Source organism: Lynx canadensis, chromosome A2, assembly GCF_007474595.2.
Source record: "Lynx canadensis isolate LIC74 chromosome A2, mLynCan4.pri.v2, whole genome shotgun sequence".
NCBI lineage: Eukaryota > Metazoa > Chordata > Mammalia > Carnivora > Felidae > Lynx > Lynx canadensis.
The window spans coordinates 135,701,453-135,724,467 of NC_044304.2; the positions used below are offsets into that span (position 1 = coordinate 135,701,453).

At 40.4% G+C, this 23,015-nt stretch overlaps 1 protein-coding gene across 3 annotated transcripts in view; it reads right to left on the reverse strand.

Annotated features, from left to right (window-relative positions):
- Positions 1-15,271, reverse strand: part of CTTNBP2 (cortactin binding protein 2) — a 149,613-nt gene extending 134,342 nt beyond the window's left edge. The window contains exons 1-2 of one of the 3 annotated variants that reach the window (XM_030308293.1): positions 15,099-15,271; positions 3,052-3,159 (exon numbers count right to left, since the gene is read on the reverse strand). In XM_030308293.1, coding sequence (XP_030164153.1) covers positions 3,052-3,159; positions 15,099-15,179 — 189 coding nt within the window. In that variant the 5' untranslated portion in view covers positions 15,180-15,271. Of the gene's footprint in view, positions 1-3,051; positions 3,160-4,036; positions 4,236-15,098 lie in introns of those variants that run through there. The other 2 variants (XM_030308294.1, XM_032592434.1) reach the window with 2 other exon arrangements.
- Between the last annotated feature and the right edge of the window lie 7,744 nt (positions 15,272-23,015).

The following is a 23,015-nucleotide window of genomic DNA, read 5'->3' on the forward strand; positions in this document are numbered from 1 at the left end:
CTCTCCCAATTGAATAGGAACATACTGATTACTGATAGAGTAGATTTTTGAATTTTAATTCAGGAATAAGTTTACCTCATAATACGAAATTTAAAAGTTTCACAATCTCTCTCCTTCCCAATTTCTCAGTGAGTTGCTAATTTATAATCTACTAAAAGCAAAAGACAACTAAATGACACATCTGGACCCAAGTAAATATTTCCCCAGTTTCACTAGTGCCCGTGAATGTGCCCAAGGGAACAATCAGTATATGACCACAGTGAGTCTATGACAGTTATATGAAAATGGGATCATCTACTCTTAAAAACATAATTATTTAAAATCAATCACAATTCTCAAATTTAAAAAAATGACAAAAAGCTTTCAGAATCTCCAAACACATCAAGTTCACGGATGCCACGTTTTCTACCTGAGGTAAATCGCAATCTCTCTGCGCTTCCTTTTTGTTTGATCTATGAACAAAGGAGACCTGTGTCAGTTAGGGCTTCTCCACGGGGGCAGCACCCTAGGAGATGATTTGGAAATAGGCAGAACATTTTGTTTTCACAGGGACAGGCACTTAGGGGGCAGGGCTAGGGGTCCGCCACACATCCCACAACTGTCTCCAGGGTCCCCTTGAACTTTTACGTGTCGCTCTAACCATTCCTTTCATTAGAACCTTCAGTTCAGTAGGACGACCTGAGCTAAAGAGTAACTCCTTTTTATGTATAAACAAGTTGTTTTAATTTCATTTTAACAAACACTGAATTTTCCAGGGACTCAACTCCCATTTAAATGTGCACTTTTGTTTGGAACTTTACCAAGTCGTTCACCATTTCAGAAAAACATCGCCTCATGCATGGCACATCCACTCACTGTATCCGATCCCAATGCAGCGTACCTGGGCCAGGATTCTTTTGCAGTGATTGCAATGCTGTGAGTAGGTACAAACCTGCCACTCATGTGCCTCAGTATTTATAGACTGAAATTTGTAATTTGTTATAAATTACGTCCCTGTTACTTTATATCACAATTAGAGGAGTGTATTGGCTATTTTTAACATAACCTACTTACATATGCATTTATCCATGTATTTCATTGCAGGATAGTGAAAGAGTAATACAAAACATTTTATTTATAAAAGGGGGGGGGAGTGCCTGGATGGCTCAGTCAGTTAAGCGTCCAACCTTGGCTAAAGTCATGATCTCTCGGTCACTAAGTTTGAGCCTCGCGTTGGGCTCTGGGCTGACAGTTGGGAGCCTGGAGTCTCCTTCTATTCTGTGTCTCCCTCTCTCTCTGCTCCTCCCCTGCTCACACTCTGTCTCTCAAAAATAAATAAACATTTAAAAAAATTAAAACAAAACAAAACAAAAAAACGTCTCTAGGTTTGGAGGGATGCAAACCACTAACCTAGAATATGTAATAAAAGGCTCCTTGCAACTCCAACATTCCTTGATTCTATGAGAAACTTTGTTTGGCAAGCCCTGATCATTAGCAAGCCTTTACTTCTACTCTTATGTTTAAAAGTATTGCAATTAAGTTAAAAAGAGAAGTAAATATGGTTGCTAAGGTGATACATAAAAACACAGACTCTGCTAAACTCTCAACATTTGTGCGAGCAGTGAGAAATACCACGGTAGCTGATGTCTTTCACAGGTTAATAGAGAGCGACAGAAAAATAACCTAAGGTAGAACTGGAGCCTTCCTATGTATTTGGTCTCAAAAGACTACACTAGTGGCCTCACAGGTAACCTTTGTTCTCTCCTTAGGCTGAATGTAATACATGTTAGCGATGTGCTGCCTTAGCATTTCTTAGCATTTCTCCCACAAAGTTCATTTATAAAGAAAATATACATTGGCAAGCAATGCAAATGTTTCCAACGTGGAACAGGATGAATACCTCTCACAGCCAAGCTGCAGACAAGTCTACTTAGCAAAGCTTGTCATTCAAAAAGCAACACCTTCAACTCATTACTGGCTTGCAGATGGTATAAATATACTCCCATTTTTTCTGGGGCAATCATTCTCTGTCATCAGACTGAGGGATAATGATGATCCTCACTGTACTGGTTTCCAGTTTGTGAAAATAAACTGTAGTCACCCCTTCCCCACACAACTGGATCCTTAACACTCCCACCTTCACTATATCTGACCATCCACCATTATTACTTCTTTACCCCACTATATTAATGCCCATAGGGGGGCAACAATTCAACTTTCCATAGACTTCCATACGTTAAAATAACCCCTAGGACAAAGTTGGAGGACATACTCCTTGGTGAAAAAAAAAAAAACCAACCCATACTTCATGTATAATAAATATAGCCATCCTGGCCAAATGACCAAGAGCCAGGAAACACCTGATTACATACTTAGTATTCAATATGAAAGAAAAAAGAATAAAAATTAGGTTTGACTAACATACCAAAACAAGTATAAGATAAAGAACAACCAATTATAAAACTGTCCATCAAGAAAGTTTAACATCATTTATAAAGCAACAAAATGTTATTGAGGTATTTAAGTAACATATCAGAAGATAACTCTTCATGAATTTTGAAAATTTCGAAATTACTAGATCAGATGAACAAGTAATAAAACTATTTGAAGGTATATGTAGTTTTTAAGGGATATGTATTAGTTTTAACTCATGAGTTTCTGAAAATAAATCACTTATAATTTACAAAGAAAGGAAAATCTCAATTAACAGCAGTATCTTTTGTAAATGACTCTCACAATTTTTCCTCCTCACCTCACATACACGTAAGATATCAAATTTCCAATTTTCTGAAAACTTACCACCAAATAACCACAGGAAACAATACAGCTTAGGTCTCAACTTCCCCATACTAAACAGTATAGTTTCAGTCCCCACCATTAGAATGACTATCCGACTTCATTGTTTGGATTTATAAAGATTATGGGGTTGGCATTTAGGTTGAGGGGCATATTTAACCAGATGAAACATTTTAAATCTACAGGATTCAAAACCTGGAAGAAGCAGCTTTGCCACTGGCCCTTTGAAAAAAGAAAAGGATAGAACAACGGGACTTGGCCCTAGGAGCTTCTTACCCGCAGGGCCTCGATGACCAGGTCTCTGGCCTCCAGCTCCCCCTCCATCACGCTGAGAAGCATCCGAAGCTCTGATTTACTGAGGGTGTCCACATCAAACTCTTTTTTCTGTAACACAAATATTTAAAAAGCAATGAAAAAACTATTAGTAGGACAATACACACATCTTAAAGGTTTGCAATGGACTGTTTTTATCGCAGAGGCTCAGCAAATCCCAGAAGCACAAGGGGCCCTGTTCAGTAGCAGATCATCTATGCTCGGGCCTTTTAGGAGGAAAGGTAAAAACTGTAAGGCCACTGGCCCAAATCTCTTCATGAAGGAAATCTATTTTCCCAGCCTGCCTGCATACCTGGATTCAAAATCTCTTCAAACTGTAACACCAACTGAAAGTCTCTGGAGTTTCTATTAAAACAGGCCTGGTATATGTCCAGGAGAAGTTGCAGGGGTAGCAAAGAAAGCACGAGAATGTATTCCTAGAAGGGCCCCAATGTAAAGGCTCCTGGGAGGTTATTATAAATTCCGGGACATCCAATAACAACAGGTCATGTTTATAGAACACTCCGCAGCAGAGGTAACCAGCTGGCAGCCTACAGCCAAATCTGGCCTACAGATGTGTGTAACCTGGGCCACAAAGGGTTTTGTTTTTAACTCAGCCAGCACTAAAAAAACAAACAAACAAACAAACAAAAACCTGAGGATGTCACCAAAACATCCAGATCTCTGGCTTCTCTTCAAAATTCAGATGATCAGTTAACCCTGGACCCACATTCCCACAGAGCAATAATCTGCAGCAGCCCCTTTTAGAAGGAATATGCTCTTGGCTTTGCTACCCCACTCTCCCCACCAAACACCTACAGACACTCCCAGGGCAGGCATATGTACTTTGAAGAGGCTTGGTCCACCACCCACATTTAGTCAACTGGGTCTGCGGTCAGATGAGTCTGGAACCTGCTGTATGAATACCAAACGCTTTGTTAAGCAATACCTTGTAGCTTTTTGCCATTCCAAAGGCAGGCTGGGGCTGGAGTTCGTGAGCCTTCCACAGATTCAGCTACACCACAAGGTAACAGCACCACGGCCCAAGGGACACATCCTCACCCATCACCCTTTCAGCTCCACAGTCTCTTCTCCATTCCTTCCCTGGTAACTGCATCCAATCTCACCTCTTAAAATCCCATTACTCTACCACAGATGCCCAGTGCTTTTGTCTCCAACTCTGCCCCCTTTCCTCACAACAAGTTTCATGGGCAGGTCTTAGGGCAGCCGCCTTAGGATCAACTAGCATGCTCACAGCCCAGCCTGGGCAAATCCACAGCCTGAGCTCCTCTACACACAGTCCACTGCGCCCTTCTGTGCAGGGACTCATTTGATAAACCCACTCACCATCAGAGGGAGGGGAGCATATGTTCATCCCCAAATGCCTCAGAATACCCAACCTCAGAAGCCATTCTTCAGGACATTCCAGAACATTATTTCACATTTGCACAGAACCCAAAGGTTTCCAAAGTATTCTCAAAAAAACCAAATCTAATCTGTAAGATAGCATCTCTATTTTTCAGTTAAGAAAACCACAAGTCAGAGAAGTTAGATCAGTCAACCAGGAAATGACAAAACTACAACTAAGTGCCCGTCTGCACACTTTACCAGCACAGTGACAACACTCTAAAGATGAAAAGTAGTGCCATTCGGGGCGCCTGGGTGGCGCAGTCGGTTAAGCGTCCGACTTCAGCCAGGTCACAATCTCGCGGTCCGTGAGTTCGAGCCCCGCGTCGGGCTCTGGGCTGATGGCTCAGAGCCTGGAGCCTGTTTCCGATTCTGTGTCTCCCTCTCTCTCTGCCCCTCCCCCGTTCATGCTCTGTCTCTCTCTGTCCCAAAAATAAATAAACGTTGGAAAAAAAAAAATTTAAAAAAAAAAAAAAAAAAAAAAGAAAAGTAGTGCCATTCTATCAATCAACTAATAGGAACCAGTTTAACACTCTCATTATCCTTGTGATGACACAGAAGTAAACATGGCAAGCCCATAAATGATTCCACAGGCTTTCGAACAGGCATAACCAGAACTGGCTACTTCTCAGTTTCAAAGAAACCTTCTAGAAGGAGATAATAATAGTATAAAGGTCAAAGAGACCAGAGCTAGCTGGTTGTCTAAAGAAAGATTTTAAAAGGGTCTTTCTCTTAAAATGGTTTCTTTTTGCACATATATTAGAGAAGTTATTTGGAAAGGCAGGGGCTCAAGATGGAAGAAGAGAAAAGAAGACTACAGTAAGCCTAAAGGATGTGTTATTTCTAGGACGCCCTTGCTTAGAAAGTTAGCTTAAGAGACATTCCCTGCCAACGGTAAAATCTAATATACTAGGGCTCAATTTCTGCTCCCACTACATGTGGCGTCACATAGGTCTTAAAACACGGTTGTTCTCAAAGGCAAGCGTGCCTAAGAATCACCTGGAGACCTTAACAGACTGATACAGGTCTGCAGCAGGGCCTTGAATGTGCCTTTGTAACAAGTTCCCATTGCTGCCGGTCCACGGACCACACTTGGTGAGGCATTTCTGTATCTTACCTGATCTCTCTTCTCATCTACGGAATAGAAATCCTAACATCTACCCTATGACGTTCTTGTGAGCATGAAACAAGAACACATAAACAGAGTAAGTGCTAAATAAAAGTGGTAATTGTTACTATCCAGGCTGAGGGCACCCAGATATTTTATGTAGAGAGGAGTAGGCTGTTGGCAACAACACCATTGCTTTGAAAATCTACCAGCCTAAACCAGCCTAAGTCCGATAAACTCAGTTTATTGACTATGATGAAAGACTCTTTTCCCACTGAGATGGAAGGGTGAGCTGCAATTCTTATGTGCTTTAGAGGCTAATGTTTTATTAATGCTTCTGCTGGTTGTTCTAAAGATTTTAATTAATTGTATATTTTATTGTCCTTGTTTCCCCGAAGCTTCACAAGCAAAGCACTCCACTTTAAATACTAATAAATTATGAAAGACATTGCCAAGATTCTGATTCATATTAGAGTCAGGAGAGCTTGCTCTGGTTCCATCATCATCAACATTACATGTGACCTGCAACCAACACTTCTGTTTTTTTAATATGTCACCATCAATTAAAAGGGAAATTCGTTAAGGTAAAAAATCACTGCTATGAGGGTTCTCGCTAAACCATTGATTAGGTTACACAGAATGTTAAAAAAAAAAAAAATCTGTTTCCCATCACAATGTATTAAGTGATGCACTATTTTAAATACATAGTTTGTCTGCCTGCCTGCTACTCACTCCCCATACCTCTCACCCTTGGGTCCTCACTAAAGATGCTATTACTTCCTGGCCTTCAAGAATATTCTAATAATATTCTCAAATCGTCATTCTCCAGGGCTTAACATTTTCATCCACTATTCTGGTATAACAGCATAATAAAAAAAAAGTATATGAAATCATATTAGAAGTCCTTTATTTTACAAATAAATTCAAAGCACCTTAGTACTGTTAGAAATTTAAGAAGCCCCAAAGCAAAAATCCCAAGAACGCAGTCTGTTAAGTTTCACATGAAGTAGCATCTACCGGACTTGATGCATGTGTGGTACCATAGTAATTAGATATAGAAAAATTGTTAATGTTTTTTGGCTTAAGAACAAAATAATTATTCTGAATCTTTTATTTCTTAAACCACTTTGAGCCATGATTGACATACAAAATGCTGTACATATATAATACGTACAACTGGATAAGTTTGGAGATACAGGAACACCTCCAAGCTTCCCATTTTTTTGATAGATTTTATATTTTAAAAGACAAACTAACTTGATAACCTAATTTTCCAAAAAAAAAAAAAATAGGAGACAGAATAGACATAAACGCCACCACTTACATAAAAAATTAGAATCTCTATCAGGAAATCCATGAAAACATGATAGCCCCACGCTCCCACCCAAAAAAAAAAAAAAAATCACAGCAGACATGTTCACACACTAAGCTTTTTTATTACTGTACTTGCTTTCCTAATTAAAGAAAAATCCAGATCTCATTTTTAAGTGATAGCAAGGCATTCAAAAGAAAGAAAAAAAAAAAACAGCTAGATTTCAATTCTACAGGCCACCCCTGTCTGTCATGTTTGATGTTTGCCAGGAAAAGGACTCCAGGAAAAGTGCTTCTTAACACCTAGTTTTAAAAATCTGGCATAGGCAGCTTCAACTAATCCAAAGTCTGGTCACCGAACAAAGAGAGGGCCTTCTTTGGGACATAAATACATAAGCTGGAAGAGAAGACAAAACCCCAAACTCTTACTGTTCAACACAGCAGTATTCAACAAGGTCTGGGGTGGGCGTGGGGAGGGCATTCTTCCAGATTTTCTTATACAGGCCGAGAGAGAGTGGGAGGGAGTAGACAAAATAGAACCTGGCTGAGTAAAGTCTTCTTCAATTATCAGAACTGAACATAGGCCAATACCAGTTTCCCTCACTACCACTCCACACCCTCACCTCTAAAATACAGGGGTTTATGTAGGGAATTTCAACAGTCACAGCCAATTAGGGCCAGAAGATCCTCACCCATATCCTTTCAGAATTAATGGAGTCAGAACATTGATGGTTGCCAAAAAGCATTTAAAAGAGACTTTAGGCAACAGTGGCTTAATGTGCCCTTCAGATCTTTGCCCAAACTTACCAGTTACGGTGAATATGTAGTGACCAAACACAAAACCAGCCATGTTCTCTGGCACTTCCCACAAACATCAAGAGCATCTTCTCCAGTTTCAAATCTAGTGGGCCACCTACCCTACATGTGAATCAATGAATTTACCACATGGGAAGGAGGTGAGATATCTCAGAAAGCCAATGGGTTAGAAGGACTTAATTTCATCTGTTTGGATCTGTTTTCTCAGTGGTAAAATAAGAATGTTGTACTAAGTGATCTCTAGAGTCTCCCCCAGGTTCCAAATGTCCTGATTTGACAGACCATCAGGGTAACTGGATTACTAGACTGAGGAAATTTTTAGGTCATTCCACGAAGACTTTGAGAAACAATTTGAGGTCAACTGATTTTTCCACTTTGCTCTGAAGTTACAATGTAATTGTAATTTCCTTCCCAGTCTAATACAGAATGCTAATTAATTAATAAGGTGCATTTAGAACTTTTTATGTAAGCAAGATTTATGGGTTGGGGATGAATAAGAGGCATAAATAAGGGGAAAACAATGAAATTCATATTGAAATTTCAAGGAGAAAATAAAAATCTGAAGACTAGATCAGTTACATGAAAAAAATCCAACTTTTTCCAGGTACATAGAACATTTACAATATTAAGTAAATGTGAATTCAGCTAATTATATGGATTTTCATGATGAGAAGTACATTTTCCTGCTCTAAAATTATTTCAAGTCTCTGACATTACATCTTGCTTTGAGATTATTTCTCCTGGTTTCCCTCTATAGGGAGGAAAGAATGTTACTGATAAAGTTTGCATACCTTTAATTTTGTTTTTCCCAATCCTTTGTCTTCTAATTCACCGGAATCCTATCTTTCTTGAGGACCTAGCTCAAATCCCACATCCATAGGTCTTTACAGACTCTACAGACTCCAGAAATCTCTCCTTCCCTACAGTCTTACAGTTTGCACTATAACTTCACCAGTCAAGTAATCACATCCTGCCTTGTGCATTTCCTCATATTAAACTTACTCATCTATCTTGATGCTCTATTTCCTCACCCCTACTAGAAATGTCAAAACAGCAAGAATATATTGCATCCTCACATGACGTTACCTAACGTGTATGCCCACCCACTTTTGGTAGAAAATGCCTATTTCACTCAGTATACAAACACAAAGCAGGTAAATCACGTGTAAATAATAAGATACAATGTTATGGCCTACTCTAAGGCCAACTAAGTAACTGGTCAATCGTTTTCATTCATTGTTTCAAAAATCAACTAGAGTAATCTAAACTAGGGCAACTTGGCTGCGTGGCTTTAAAGCAACTTGGGGCCAGCTCTCCATGGCCTTGCACCTCAAATCAACCACACTGCCTGAGGTCTTTCCTGCAAGACAAACATCTGAGTATACTGGAAGGAGGTAAAACTGACAAGTAAATAGAACGACAGGAAGGAAACCTGGCAATGGATATAACCAATTTTAAGTAGAAGAAAACTGGAATGAAAAGCAGAAAAGTGGCTCGGTCAGGGGTGACAACCTCTAATAAGCGTAGCCACCTCCCTTTCCCTCCTTCAGATCTCTCAGTCTCCATTTCCTCTTTGGGGGGAAGGAAGGAAGGAAGGAACCAACCACATCTCAGATAAAGCAAGTGTCTATTTCCATTCTAACTAAGCTTTTCAATGTTCCATCAGCCCTACATAGCACTTCCCCACATGCGAACTAGCATTCAGATCCAATAACTGTCCCTTAAGAAGCTGATAATGCATTGAAGAATATCATCTTGATTATCTGTAGGTGGCAAATGGCAGCATGCTGATTTTCAAATGAAGAGGCTGAGACACAGACTGCTAAATGACATTCTTACAGTTACAGAGCCCTTCTGTGGAAGAACACAGGCCTTTGGAATCATCTTTTTGCCTCTTCAATGAAATACAAAAATGTCAAAACCAAATCATGTATATTCTACATTGCATTTTGCATCATATTGTACACAGCATTAATATGATTTATTTTTGTACAAGTTACTTACAAAAGATTAACAATTTTTTAAAAATTCTTTGATCTTAATGTCATTATCACCTTTCTTGTACTTGTTCTCCATTTTTTTTTTCTTTACCTGACATCTAAGAAAAAAGACAAGCTTCCTTTTTCATGTTATAACAAATCTGGCAAAGGAGTGCCAATAGAGAACAATACAATTGAATACATTCAAATAAAGTCCTATCTAGGGGAACCTGGGTGGTTTATTAGTCAATTAGCATCCCACTCTTGATTGCAGCTCAGATCATGATCTCAGGGTTCAGTTAATGAGATTGAACTTCGCCTTGGGCTCTGTGCTGACTGTGGAGACTGCTTGGGGTTCTCTCACTCCCCCTCTCTCTCCCTCTCCTCTGCTCTCGCTCTCATTCTCTCTCAAAATAAACTTTAAAAAATAAATAGGGGCACTTGGGTGGCTCAGTCCATTAAGCATCCAACTTCGGCTCAGATCATGATCTCGAAGTCTGTGGGTCCCAGCCCACGTCAAGCTCTGTGCTGACAGCTCAGAGCCTGGAGCCTGCTTCACATTCTGTGTCTCCCTCTGTCTCTGTCCTCCCCCACTTACATGCACGCACTCTCTCTCTCAAAAATAAACAAACATTTAAAAAAATTGTTTGTTTTTTTTTTAATAAACAAATAGGGGTGTCTGGGTGGCTCTGTCAGTTAAGCATCCTATTTTGTATCATGTCATGATCTTGCATGAGTTCGAGACCCACATTGGGCTCTGTGTTGACAGCTCAGATTCTGTGTCTCCCTTTCTCTGTCTTCCCCTCCCCCACTCCTCTCTCTCGCTCTCTCTGTCTCTCAAAAATAAACATTAAAAATATAAATAAAGTCTTTTCTAAAGCAACATGCAGATGTGCTTAGGTGGCAAAGTATATGGGGGCAGAAAGAAGAGAAACTATTCCATCTTTCCCAGGCACATTTACAGTTGAATTCTAGTCCCAGATTTCTGGGCATTTGCAGACTATTCCAAAGCCTTGCCTAACTGTCTTCCTGCCCAATCTTCCCTTTATTCCCCTTTTCCTGTTTCCAAACTTCCTTCCATTTCTGCCTTGACCCCCCTCAATCATCAGCTCCCTCCAAAACCCCAGTGGGTGATTTGACCTTGACTCTATTATAGAAAGAATTCAGGATGGGAGGGATGCAGTTACCATCTCAACCATTATTCTGAGGACAGAATCTAAAGGGAAAACTAACAGTGTTGGATATTAAATTAAAAAATATATATATACCTGTGAAATATCTGAAATGTCACTGAGAAAAGCAGTTTGGAAAGAGACAATACACAAATAAAAATCAGAAAGAACAACAGCAAAAAAAAAACCTCAGAGAATCAGGGTCATCTTTCAGAAACAAGAAAAGCTCTGTAACAGCTATAATGTTAATTACTACAAATCTCAGACCAGTTTCATGACATCCAGTAACACACAAAGTAAATTTCCTAATTAGCCAATCAAAATTAAGTATTATAACACAGCTTCCTGTTGAGTGTTCATTTTCTTTCTTCAGTAAAGATTAGTGAACACCTACCAAGTATGTGCCCAGCACAGTGCTTAACTTTTGCTTTCTTTTAGAAACAAAATCCATACAGCTTTTCTTGAAGGAGGCTGCTTGTCCTAGCCACAGCCTTGCTGTCCATAAGATCAACAGCAGATATTTGTAAATGGCTAAGTACTCAGTCTGTGAAACATTTTCTCACCTCATAAAGTTACATGAAACACAAGAGGATAGAACCAACTGGCAATCAGGCTGAGGCATGGATTCAATCAAAGAGAAGACAAATGCTTCGCTCTAAACAAAACTGCTCCTGCGAGAAATGTAACAACAACAACACCAACAACAATAAAGTCAAAAAACAGGCACAAACAGAAATACACATTTACAAAGAAAAAAAGTGAAAAGCAGCATGTTGAAAACATCAGTTATATTCTAATCGTGGGGGAATATTTTAATCTATTCCCTCAACTTCTAACCTATCTTTCTAAAGCACACTGTTGAGACTTAAGTTGAGCCCTGTAGGCTCGCGTTGGAAAGCCCCTCACATGTGCCCCAAGCCACCTTTCAAAGAATCCTAAGAACCAGCCACATGGCATACAGCTTCCTGCAGTCTCCACTTCCAAGTCCTCCTTCCATCTCAAGACCCAGCTCAAATGCCATCCTTCTGTGGAATGTTTCCAGGTTCTTCCACTAGGGATCATCTCCATGACTCTTCTACCCCAGACTCCTAATATAAATTATTCGTGCCTTTCATGACACCATCATGTCTGATTTGATTCCTTGGTATTTATCAGTTTCCACCATGGGAATGTGTTACTTCAAGGCAGCAAAGATGTTACTCATGATGCCACCATCTTGGTGAGTGGTCAGTAATGTGTTAAATCTGATTTATTCCCTACTTAAAAATTATGTGTGAAACTTTCAATTTCTATAGCTGCCATATAACTATAGATTTTTTCAAAAGAAAGGTTGGCAAAATTGGCTAAGAAAGTGCTTTCTTTGCGTTTACATTCAATACTGTCACCTGGAAAACAAAAATTTCCATGGTACTAGCTGGTTAATATGTTTAACATTACTATTTTGCATTTAATAAAACCATAGTCCAAGTTTTTTTCTTGTTACTATCACCATGACAACAAAAATTTATATCTACTTTTTGCATATTAGCTGCTCCAGAAAAGTCCAGAATGACAAGAATGTTGGTCAGTTTTCCAAACATAGCATTAAAAAGACCTCCATTTTCCTTTCACTCTTAAATTCTTTGGTGACAATAAAAAAGCAGGAAGATTTCTGTTTTCCATACTGCCTTATCCATTAGGAGTTATTTTCAGAGTAGAAATAGCAATATAGCCTATAAAAGTCATCACATTTGGCTAAAGCACTGAAAATAACCCAGGTCTCTCGCATGGTTCACAGCAAAGACTATTAATATGATCCTATTGAATAATGTAGCTGTTACCCAGCTTTACACTTGGGATGCTTTCAGGATTTAAACAGCTAAGAACAAGGATCACAAACTAAATTTAAAACACTCCACTGAAAATCACATTAAGCTGAAAACTATAAATTAAACTTGTCTCTAAGCAACAATCTAAATAGTCAAAACTTAGTGAAAACACTCACTTTCAAAAATAGCCTACTGCTTTGGAGTCTCCATTGGCTCATGACTGCCAAATGTACATATAAAAATGCATAATATGTAAACTAATTTGAAATGAAATAAATCTCTAAAATGAAAAAAAAAGTTCCCCAAAATGAAAAAAAAAAATTTAAGTTCTCAGTTGCCATGAACCCTAAATGCATAAATATGCCTTTGATTTTTAACCATTAGATAAGAAGCAGTTAAAATGACAATTATCATTCCTCAACCTAGCTTTAATATAAAAATCAGTCTAAGTCAAGTGACTGCTTTGGGAGGACCACACCTCATTAAATTAAAAGTAAAATGCCCAGTTTACTATACAATAAGCCATCATCAGAATTTTACTACTAAGTCTTAAGTTATTAAAAAAAAAAACACTATTAGATTAAGCATCCTTATTGCATTTTCTAAAGGATTCTATAAAAATAACAAGTTTTACTTTCACAGATTTTTCATGGCTATTACCATTAAACACGGTGAAATTATAAAATCCCCACCTATCCACAATGAAAAATCAGACTCCTGAAAATTTTAAACAGCAGAAAGGGAACACTGACCTTAACACAAAAATCTGTCTGGTGTCCAAGATTCTGTTTGCAATCTAACCCAATAAAACTACAGAACAGCTACAGACCATAAATCAGATGTTTGTGTTTGGTTTAATCATCAGGTGAATAAATACTGAGGGTAACAGAAAGAAGCCTGTTCTAAGTCGATTAAACAAATTCAACCTTCCTGGGAAACAAACACACACACCCCTACCTCTTTCTTTTCCCTCCTACTCCTCTCCCCATAGCATCTCCTGGGGTAGAAGGTACCCAATCATTTCAACTTCCCAGAGAGGCTGGTGTTGTCTTAAGAGCTGGCTTCCTTATTATATTTCACAAAGGGTAACTAATACACTGCATCACAAGAGAGCAGGTTTTGTTTGAAATCTTAAATTCACGTTTTCCAAGCAAATAATGAAAAACCAATTTTCCTAAAAGTTTCAAATTAAAACTTGCAAGTTTCACAAGTGGAAATCAGGAGCCCTCTTCCTCCTCCTCCGTTTTTCCTCCTCTCCCTCTGTTTCTCTTTTCCTCCCCAGGCTCAGCTCAAGTAGCTTCTTCCACCTCTCTCTCTCTCCCTCCAGAAAACCCCACGTCCAAACAGGGAAGAAGTTAAAGCAACCCAGATTTTTCACACCTGGCCCTGCCCTCTGCTGCTCGTGCACCGACTCTGCTTAGGAAAGAACTGAGGGGCCTCCATGCTCTCCTCTCGCTCTATCCCACCCGAAATCTCCGGCTAGGGCAGCGGGATCGCGCCAAGGGTGGGAGGCGCTCCCAAGGGCTGCCTTTCTTTGCAGCTCCCTGCAGCTCCTGCAGCTGCTTCTCAACGCCCAAAACGTTTCCACCCAGGAAACGTGGGTCCAGCCCTCCCCCAAGGTACAGGCTGGAAACCACCATTCAGTCTGTGCACGGGGATATTCTGGGGCGGAAAGTGGGGCCGGCGATGGATGGAAGCTCATTCGGCTTCCAGAGCCCAGCGAAGAACAATGTGTTGCCACTTAGGTGCTAAATCTCCACCTTGCCCGGACATCTTCTTGGGAAGAACGAGGACACCTTCCCACCCCTCACCAAGTGGCGGGGCAGCAGGCAGCTAGAACCCAAAGCTCCGACGCGCAGCGGGGGGCAGCAGCGCCCACAGCCGGGCACCGAACCTCTCTCAAGGGGCCTCAGGCACAGGAACACACACACACACAATGGGCATCCCCACACCTGCCTGGCGATGACCCGTCTCCCCCTAGCCGCCTTCCGGGGTCCGCTGAGAGATGCCAGGCAGCCCCGAGACACTAGCCCTCAATCACGCGCACAGCGGGAGGCGAACAATGGGGGTCAAGTTCGCTTACAAACACACCCCAGCCCCCGCCCCTGGCCAAACCCCGCCGCAGCCGAGGGAGTGGGCGTAGGGGTCGCTCAGGACGCACGCAGGGAGCCCCGAGAACCGAGCGGACTGGGACTGCTTCCCGCGGGGCAGGGAAAGGACAAGAAGGGATCCTGAGCCCAGGCAGCCGCCTCACCCGCCTCGACCCGGGCTCCGGCCGTGAAGCACCGTGGGGAGGGGGCACCCCGGGGAGCCGGGGCTTGCGGAGCGCCCCAGGGGGGCAAGCCCGGTGCAGCCGGAGCCCTGGCCCGCGTCTACACCCTCCCCGCGCCCACCCGGGGACCTCGGTTACCGCCGCCTCCGCCGTGGCCCCCGCCGCGTCCTCCGGGGCGCGGGAAAAATCGGGCTCGCAGCTCGCGCCGTCCGTCGCCATCTTCCTGCTCTAGCGGATCCGAATGCGAGCTCGGAGCGGCGGCTGCGGATTCAGCCCTCTCCGCGCGGGCGGCGCTTAACCCGCTGCGGTCCGGGGACGCGGGCGCTCGCAGCCGGGCCGCCGCCGCCGGCGCGCTCCCTCCTCCCCTCGCCACCGCCCCCGCCGCCTTAACCCGCTGCGCGCCGGAGCGCCGCCCGCCGCCGCCTGGTCCCCGCCCCGCGGCCCCGCGCCCGGCTGCCCGCAATCAGCTCGTGGAGGTACGGAAAATGGGCACGCGCACCCAGCCCGGGGTAGGACCCGAGGCGCAGAAAGGGGACCCAAGGCGCAGAAGGGGCAACCAAAGCCCCCGACGAGGTGAAATCAAAAGCCCGGTAGGTGATTCTCCCGGCAGGGTCCCCACCGAGCCGGCGGTGAACAGACCGGATAAATGCCAGGCCTCCCGATTCTGAATTCTCTATACGGTCAAGAAAAGCCTTCACCTCAACCCCCTCTATGCCACCGCTAGGAATCACAGAAGGCACCCTTTTCTTCTTTCTTGGATTTGTTTGTTGTTGTTGTTGTTTTGATTTTGGTTTTTTTGCAAGACTGCCATCAGGGCGTTTTTACCCTCCTGGCGTACATATCTGGCTTTGTTTTATTCTATCACTGCCTTTCGTCGTTCTCCAAAAACCGTCAACTCCCAGATCAAAATGTGTCTTGCCACCTTTTATTCGGTTGCATCCAGCCCCTTGGCCTATTCCTTTCTAATACAATCTCTTTTTCAAGAAAGGTGTAGCAGGGCCTGTTTTTGTTGTTTTTGACCCCAACTCTGGGGTATTTCTGAAAGACTAATCGAGAAATGTTAAGTGCCATTCTTGTAAAAGGAAGCTCTCTACTTTTAAGAGAATGTAAGAGACCCCCATGAGATAGGACAACACACTCACAGACACACATGACTTTTTCCTAAAAATTGATTTTTATGGGAATTATACATCTCAGAAGATATATCAGGAGATGTTAGGCCCAAACTCTTAATTTTCTCTTCCCACATCTGATTCAGTTCCTACCCTTTCCTGCCAATCCCCAGGATGTGAAAATCTATCACCTTATCAAGACCATATGGTACAGGCCTTCCCAAATCACCAGATCTCAAAAAAATGTGTTGAAAGCACAAAATCAAATGGAGGCATTCAAGCTGTGTCTGAAAAAAAAGTAAATTCAAACCACAACCAAATCCTGGACTTAAAATTTTGGAAGATGAATGACTGGAATGTTCAGTCCAAGGGTTAACAGATCAAAGCCCGTTTTTTAAAATGGCTGACTCCTAATGAAAGGTTTTGGCACTTTAATTGCTTCACTTTCCACATTAGATCTAAATATGATCCAAACCAGGGCAGAGAATATCATCTGCAAAGGACCTGAAAAGGATGGATCAATATAATTGTTAAAAGTTCCAGGGGCTCCTGGGTGGCTCAGCTAAGCATCTGACTTCAGCTCAGGTCATGATTTCATGGTTCGTGAGTTCAAGCCCCACATCGGGCTCACTGCTGACAGCACAGAGCCCTCTTCAGATCCTCTGTCCTCTTCTCTCACTGCCCCTCCTCCACTCACTCATGCTCTCTCTATCTCTCTCTCAAAAATAAATAAACATTTTTTTAAAAAGTTCCATCCCAGAAGGGGTCTACATCAGGAAAGAACTTGCACCTGGAACCCTGGGGTTAAGGGTCACAGTCTTAGAAATCACCTCAAGGTTATCCTGTAAGCAGAGGTGATCATTTATTTATTGTCTTTGACTTTACTCTGATAGCTACTCCCTCTCTGAGTCCCCTGATTTCCATCCCTGTTTGTTACACCACTATCTTTTATCAAATATTCTCTCTGAAATTGTTCAATATTAGAATAAATAGACTCCCTATACGATGAAAGGAAAGCATTTGACAGTAAAACTTCAATGCTGAACTGACAGTTGAAACTTGAAGTTTGAACCCAAAACATTCCTTCTTTTCAAAATGCATTTTCACACATCAAAAGACAATGAATCTTCTTGACACTGACACTTGGTACTGATGTTCAATTACTACCAGAGAAATTAACTGGCTCCCTTATAGGGGGAAAAAAATAAAATAATAAACTTCACTTAGGTGTTAAGAACTAGGAATATGACATGACAATATCTCTGAGAAGCAACTCTCATTTATTTTATACATGCAGCTCAATTTAAAAAAAATCATTATTGGGAAGAAATAGCTTCTATGAGTCTAAATACAACTGAAGCAGAATCATCACAAAAGATTCAAACCCTAATTTCTTCCCTCTCACCTACCCCCTCTTTTTTTTTCTTTTTTTTTTTTGTAAAATAAGAAATAAACAGTTGAAAAAAAAAATCACACAACAGCACATTTTCTAAGGGCCAAAATCCAAGACCTAGGAAGAAAAATAAAGTGTTTTGTCCCTACCTTAAAGCTGCCACTGCCTACTGCCAAGGATTGACAGAATATCCCACCCTACTGCACAGAGGTAACTAGCACATTAGGAGTTAATTCCCTCACCAGTGGCCTGGCCCAGGGCTGCTTCTCTACCAGGAGGACACTTGCTGGTTTACATTCTCTCCTGAGAATTAACCTCTATTGAGACTGCAAATTAACTCTTTCTGAAAGACTTTCTTTGCACAAAGACAGGCTCTACTAGAGTCAGATCGAATAGATCTGAAAGAGTAGTGACCTGATGGCTCCAGAAATTAAATCTTTTCAAGCTTCATTAAATAGCTTAAAAAAAAAAACAAAAAAAAAAAAAAAAAAAAAACAAAAAGAAAAAAAAAAGAAAAAAAAAAAAAAAAAAAAAAAAAAAAAAGACATCCCGGGGCTAGAGTGAAAATTTCTAAAAGGCAAGGGAAAGGAAAAGATACAGAAGTATAAGCAGGAAGAAAAGAAATCCCTAAACAAAAACAAATCATGATTTTTTAATTGGTAAATTTCTTTCAGCATTAAAATGGAAGGAGAGATACTGAATACACTGCAAACAGAACACTATTAGTTTCATTGTCTTCTCCTTTGAACATGATGATGTGCCTGAACTTAAAATTTTATGAACTTAAAATTTGACCCACTGACAAATGAATTTATTGTCAAATTAAAACAAATTATTTTCTGAACCCTGGAACGGAGGTGCTTGTGCTGAGCCATACTCCAAGATTCTGTTTTAAGACCAATGAAATGGGTCCTCCAGCTAGGAGTGCAGACTGTGGGGGGCCGGGGGAGCCAAGTGGTGTTCTGATTAAACCATGGCCTTGGCCTCACCAACCACATCCTCCAACCCACTAAACCAAAAACTCAGAGAGTTATATATAATGATGCAAAGGGATTCTTCCTTCCATGTGAAAAGATAAAGGAACGTACACATATCCTAAAACAGTTGCCTTGATAGAGCAAGAGAATTCTTTATTTCAGCTAAATGACAACATTTATGTGAACTCCAAAGAGCAAACCATATGTTATCATGTCTTAGTATTGCCAAATGACAAAATTACTGAGTAGCAAACCATTGCTGACTGTATCCGCAAGGCTATCGTTATACAATTTAAATATTCTAGACCATGTTTATGTTTATCCCTGTCTACACCTTGGTGACCCACCTACAAAGCCCCAGGCCTTGACACTCTGAACTCTAACAAAAGAGGGCAAGATGAGCTTGAGTGTCCTGTATCTATCACATGGTTTTGAAACTAAGACATTGCCAGAAATGCATTTTCACATGACCTGACTACATTCCCTCATAGTCAACTTGTCAATATCTACATGTGCTTAGGCTCTTTGTGGATTTTACTCAGTAAATTTAATCCTAATCTAGTTAGCCACTCTTGTCAACAACCTATGGTTTTGGAAGGCCTCCTTCACCAACTGCAGTTGGTGTGTGCCAAGGGAATGCAAGCTAATTTTACCTAAACTAAAGCGAAACGTAATTAGGAAATTAAATCTGCTAGGTAGGATACAAGCCAAAGCCAACCTAAATATATCATTATAATCATTTCCAGCCCCTTTTAACACCACCTCTAGCTGGAAATTGCATTTGGTCATTCAGTGCTAAAGTGATGTCCAAAAAGATTTTATTAAAGAGTTAAAGGTAAAGTAAGAACATTATTCCCCCGTCCTGTCACTCAGAACAGAAACTGGGGCTCCCGGAGAACAATGAATCAATGTTGATTCAGTTCCATTGAATGTTTTTAAAATCTTAAGCCATTACTTGTTGGTTTGATCTCTTATCTGCAGAAGTCATTAACTAGAGTAAGTTCTAGGGCAAAAGGTGTTTTAGTGCAAAACCATTATGGAAAAACAATTTTAACAAAGAAATCTGGACCACTGCTGCCCCTCATCCACCTGAATTGGAAATGGATCTGAATATTTCCGTTTATTCAGCCTCATTAGCAATCCCACAAGCCTGCAGTATGTAGTTACTAGGCAACCATAACGCATGGGGTGTTTATACCATTAGGCATCAATTATAGCAAGCTTTATTTTTCTTAGAAAGTTTAAAAACTATATAAATAAGTTGTGAGATCAGACCCTTTTCTCATCTGATTAGGAGTATAGAGCTAGACATTTTCTTTTCATGGGGTATATATTGTTCAATTCAAAAGGAAATGCAAAATCAAAAAAAAAAAAACAAAAAAACAAAAGGAAATGCAGTGTTTGAAGAATTACTAAGAACTAAAGATTAATGCCCTTAAATTTTAATAAATATGTAGATGATATTTATGATTGATTCAGTGATATTTACTTATGATAAAAAATATAGAAAAGCCATGAATATGTTATATAGTTCTCCCATGTAAAAATGTGAAATAGCCCAAAATACATCAACATTTTCCAGGAAATCATAATTAATTAGCTGAACACTAAGTTAATGGAGTTTCAAATACCTTTGGAATTTTTGAGACATAAATTCCATCTTACATTGCCCAAAATCTCACTTTATGACAACAGTTTTTTTGTCCACCAAGACATTTTTTTTATTAAAATCAATTTAGCTCATTTAAAATTGCCTGAAAATGTGATGCCATTGTTTGAAAAGAAATAATAATAATAACATAAATATAAATACCAGAAGTTCTTCAACTAACCAATGAATATAAAATAAAATTTAATTCATAATATTTATAGAACAATGTCATGGCTAGACTTGGAGGCTTAATTATATATATGATTCAAGAACTGAAAGAAAAAAAGCATTAGTGTTACTATTTTCATCGTAGGGAAGGTGAAGTCACTTACAGAATAAAGAAAAATACTTCTGACAAATCAACATTTAAGTAGTCTAGAATGTTTTATTCTGGCAGTAAAAGAAATATTCAACCACTGAAGTACTTTTATGCTAGCAATATAGTATTTTTTCCTTATGGAGAAACAGAAATAACCACATACTGACCATTACTCAGAATCAACATCCCTTTATCATTATACCATCTTTTAATGTTCATGATTTAGCCCTTTCAGCATTAACATCTTTGTTAAGAATAAATTCAGTTGGAAAGTGTCTTACTGCTACTTTTTGCTTCCTTCAGATCTGCTAAGGACCTTACTTTGTCAGTTTCAGTCTCCACCTCCTGACTATTGACCATCCAAAAGGGATGATGCCATTTGGTCATGAGACAACTTTGCTTGACATACTCTGCTTGGATCAGCCCTCAACCCCACCCTATGTGGCCACAGATACCAACTGGAATGGTGGTGGTGAACTCCCATTCCCAGAATTTAAGATTTGAGGAAGGAGCAAGGGAGAAGTTGACTGGAAGCTTCTCCTGACCCTCTGAGCTTGAGTAGTGGATAAAGGCACCCTGCTTACAAATACCACATTATATAGCTCTATTTCCTATAAAAAATCATTTTGAGAGCTAGAGAAACACACAAAAATGGAGTCACAGATTCAAATGTGAAAGGCAAAAGCAATAAAACCTCTAACAGGAGAATATTTTCATGAGCTTGTATATCAGCACATAAGTTCTGACTTTTTTATTTAATCCAATTGATCAATCTTTTTCTAGTGTGGTTAGTGTTTTGTGTCCTGTTTATGAAATCTTTGCTCAGCTCCTTGGCCTCCCACATGCTGTTTTGTGTTGGCTCTCTTGGAACCTCATCCTGTACATGCTCAGCTTAGAATTTAGCCTAAAATTTGAGAGGAAATCATGTACAGATTTTTTGGACTCTTTCTCTTAAGTTTCTTCCTCTCTGGGACTTTTTCCTTCAAGTCCCACATACTTTGGCAACCTTCAAATACTGACCTTTGTCTCCTTAGCCCAGTAAAACTCATTTTTCCCCAACTGGCCCCTACCCCCATCCCAGCCCTCCTCTCAAAAGTCATAGCCCCTCAAGTCCTGCCTGCATGTGTGACCTGCCAACACCTTCTACCAGTCATTTCATATATATGGTGTTTCACTTCTTTTTGTTTTTTTTTTTTTTTTTTTAATTTTTTTTTTTCAACGTTTATTTATTTTCGGGACAGAGAGAGACAGAGCATGAACGGGGGAGGGGCAGAGAGAGAGGGAGACACAGAATCGGAAACAGGCTCCAGGCTCCGAGCCATCAGCCCAGAGCCTGACGCGGGGCTCGAACTCCCGGACCGCGAGATCGTGACCTGGCTGAAGTCGGATGCTTAAACGACTGCGCCACCCAGGCACCCCTCTTTTTGTTGTTTTTAATAGGAGGGTTGACCTAATACTAAGCACTCTGTCATGACTGGAACTGAAAACCACATGTACTTACTTTTAGAAGGAGTGTTTATAACTAACAAAACTTCCTAATGTTCCCTTGCCTAATTGGATTGTATCCAGGACCATGTTATTTATTTTCTTATCCTGGGGTTGGGGGGAACCCAGCTGAGACTCTTCAGCTGCCATTGACAAACAAAATCCAGGCACCGATCTGCTAAATCATCCAGAAACAGACATGAAAAACCATGTTGGCAATAAAGGATGACATTGCAGCAGTAGAATATAATACCATGATGTATAAATTCTATTATCAGTCTTAAAAATGTAGCAATGTGCCTTCTATTCTAGGGAGTAGTGTGCCTGATGGCTTTCAGAAAATAAAAGAAAAATGAGAGATTGAAAAGAGGAAAAGAGGAAGAATAGAGTGAGGATGGCCCTAGGTTTTCCTTAGTTAAGGGACTGGTGGTTAAATGGATGTCTTTCAAAGAACAAACACATCTCAAATGTGATTCTGGTACATTCTGGGAAACTTTGGCAGATTTTCTGGACTTCAAGGTCAAATGAAGATTGGTGGGCATAGAAGAACATTAACTCCAAGGCTGCAGTGTTAACACTGAACCCAGTACATGACAAGCAGTCAATAAATATTTAGTCAAATTAATTCCGTGTAACTGATGAATGGGTAGATAGGTGAATAGACGGATAGAGTAAATACTACTGATTAGCTACATTGGCCCCTTTGGCATTATGGTGAAACTTACGGATTTCTTCTCAAAAAAAAATGTAAATGCATAAAACAAAACATGGCATCATAAAGAAAATGAGTTATATTCAAACCCAATGATCAAAATTCTGCATATAAAAAAAGAAAAATTTATAATGGAGGAATAGATGTGCTTCTCTTTTCCATAAGGAAGATGATATAGTAGTGGGCCCATAATTAAGGTAATTTTGAAGTTTCCATGAATGTAAATGATATTTTGAGATCTCGGTAACAATTGTAGTGAGACTTAAAAATATCTGTAATGGCTACTGTGACAAAGTCATAGGTACTGCCAGATCTTCTATGGTCCGTTGCCTAGATTCATAATTGAAGTAAATGTTAACTATCAGTGAGAAATGAACAAACATGAAAATATAATTTTTTAAAAATT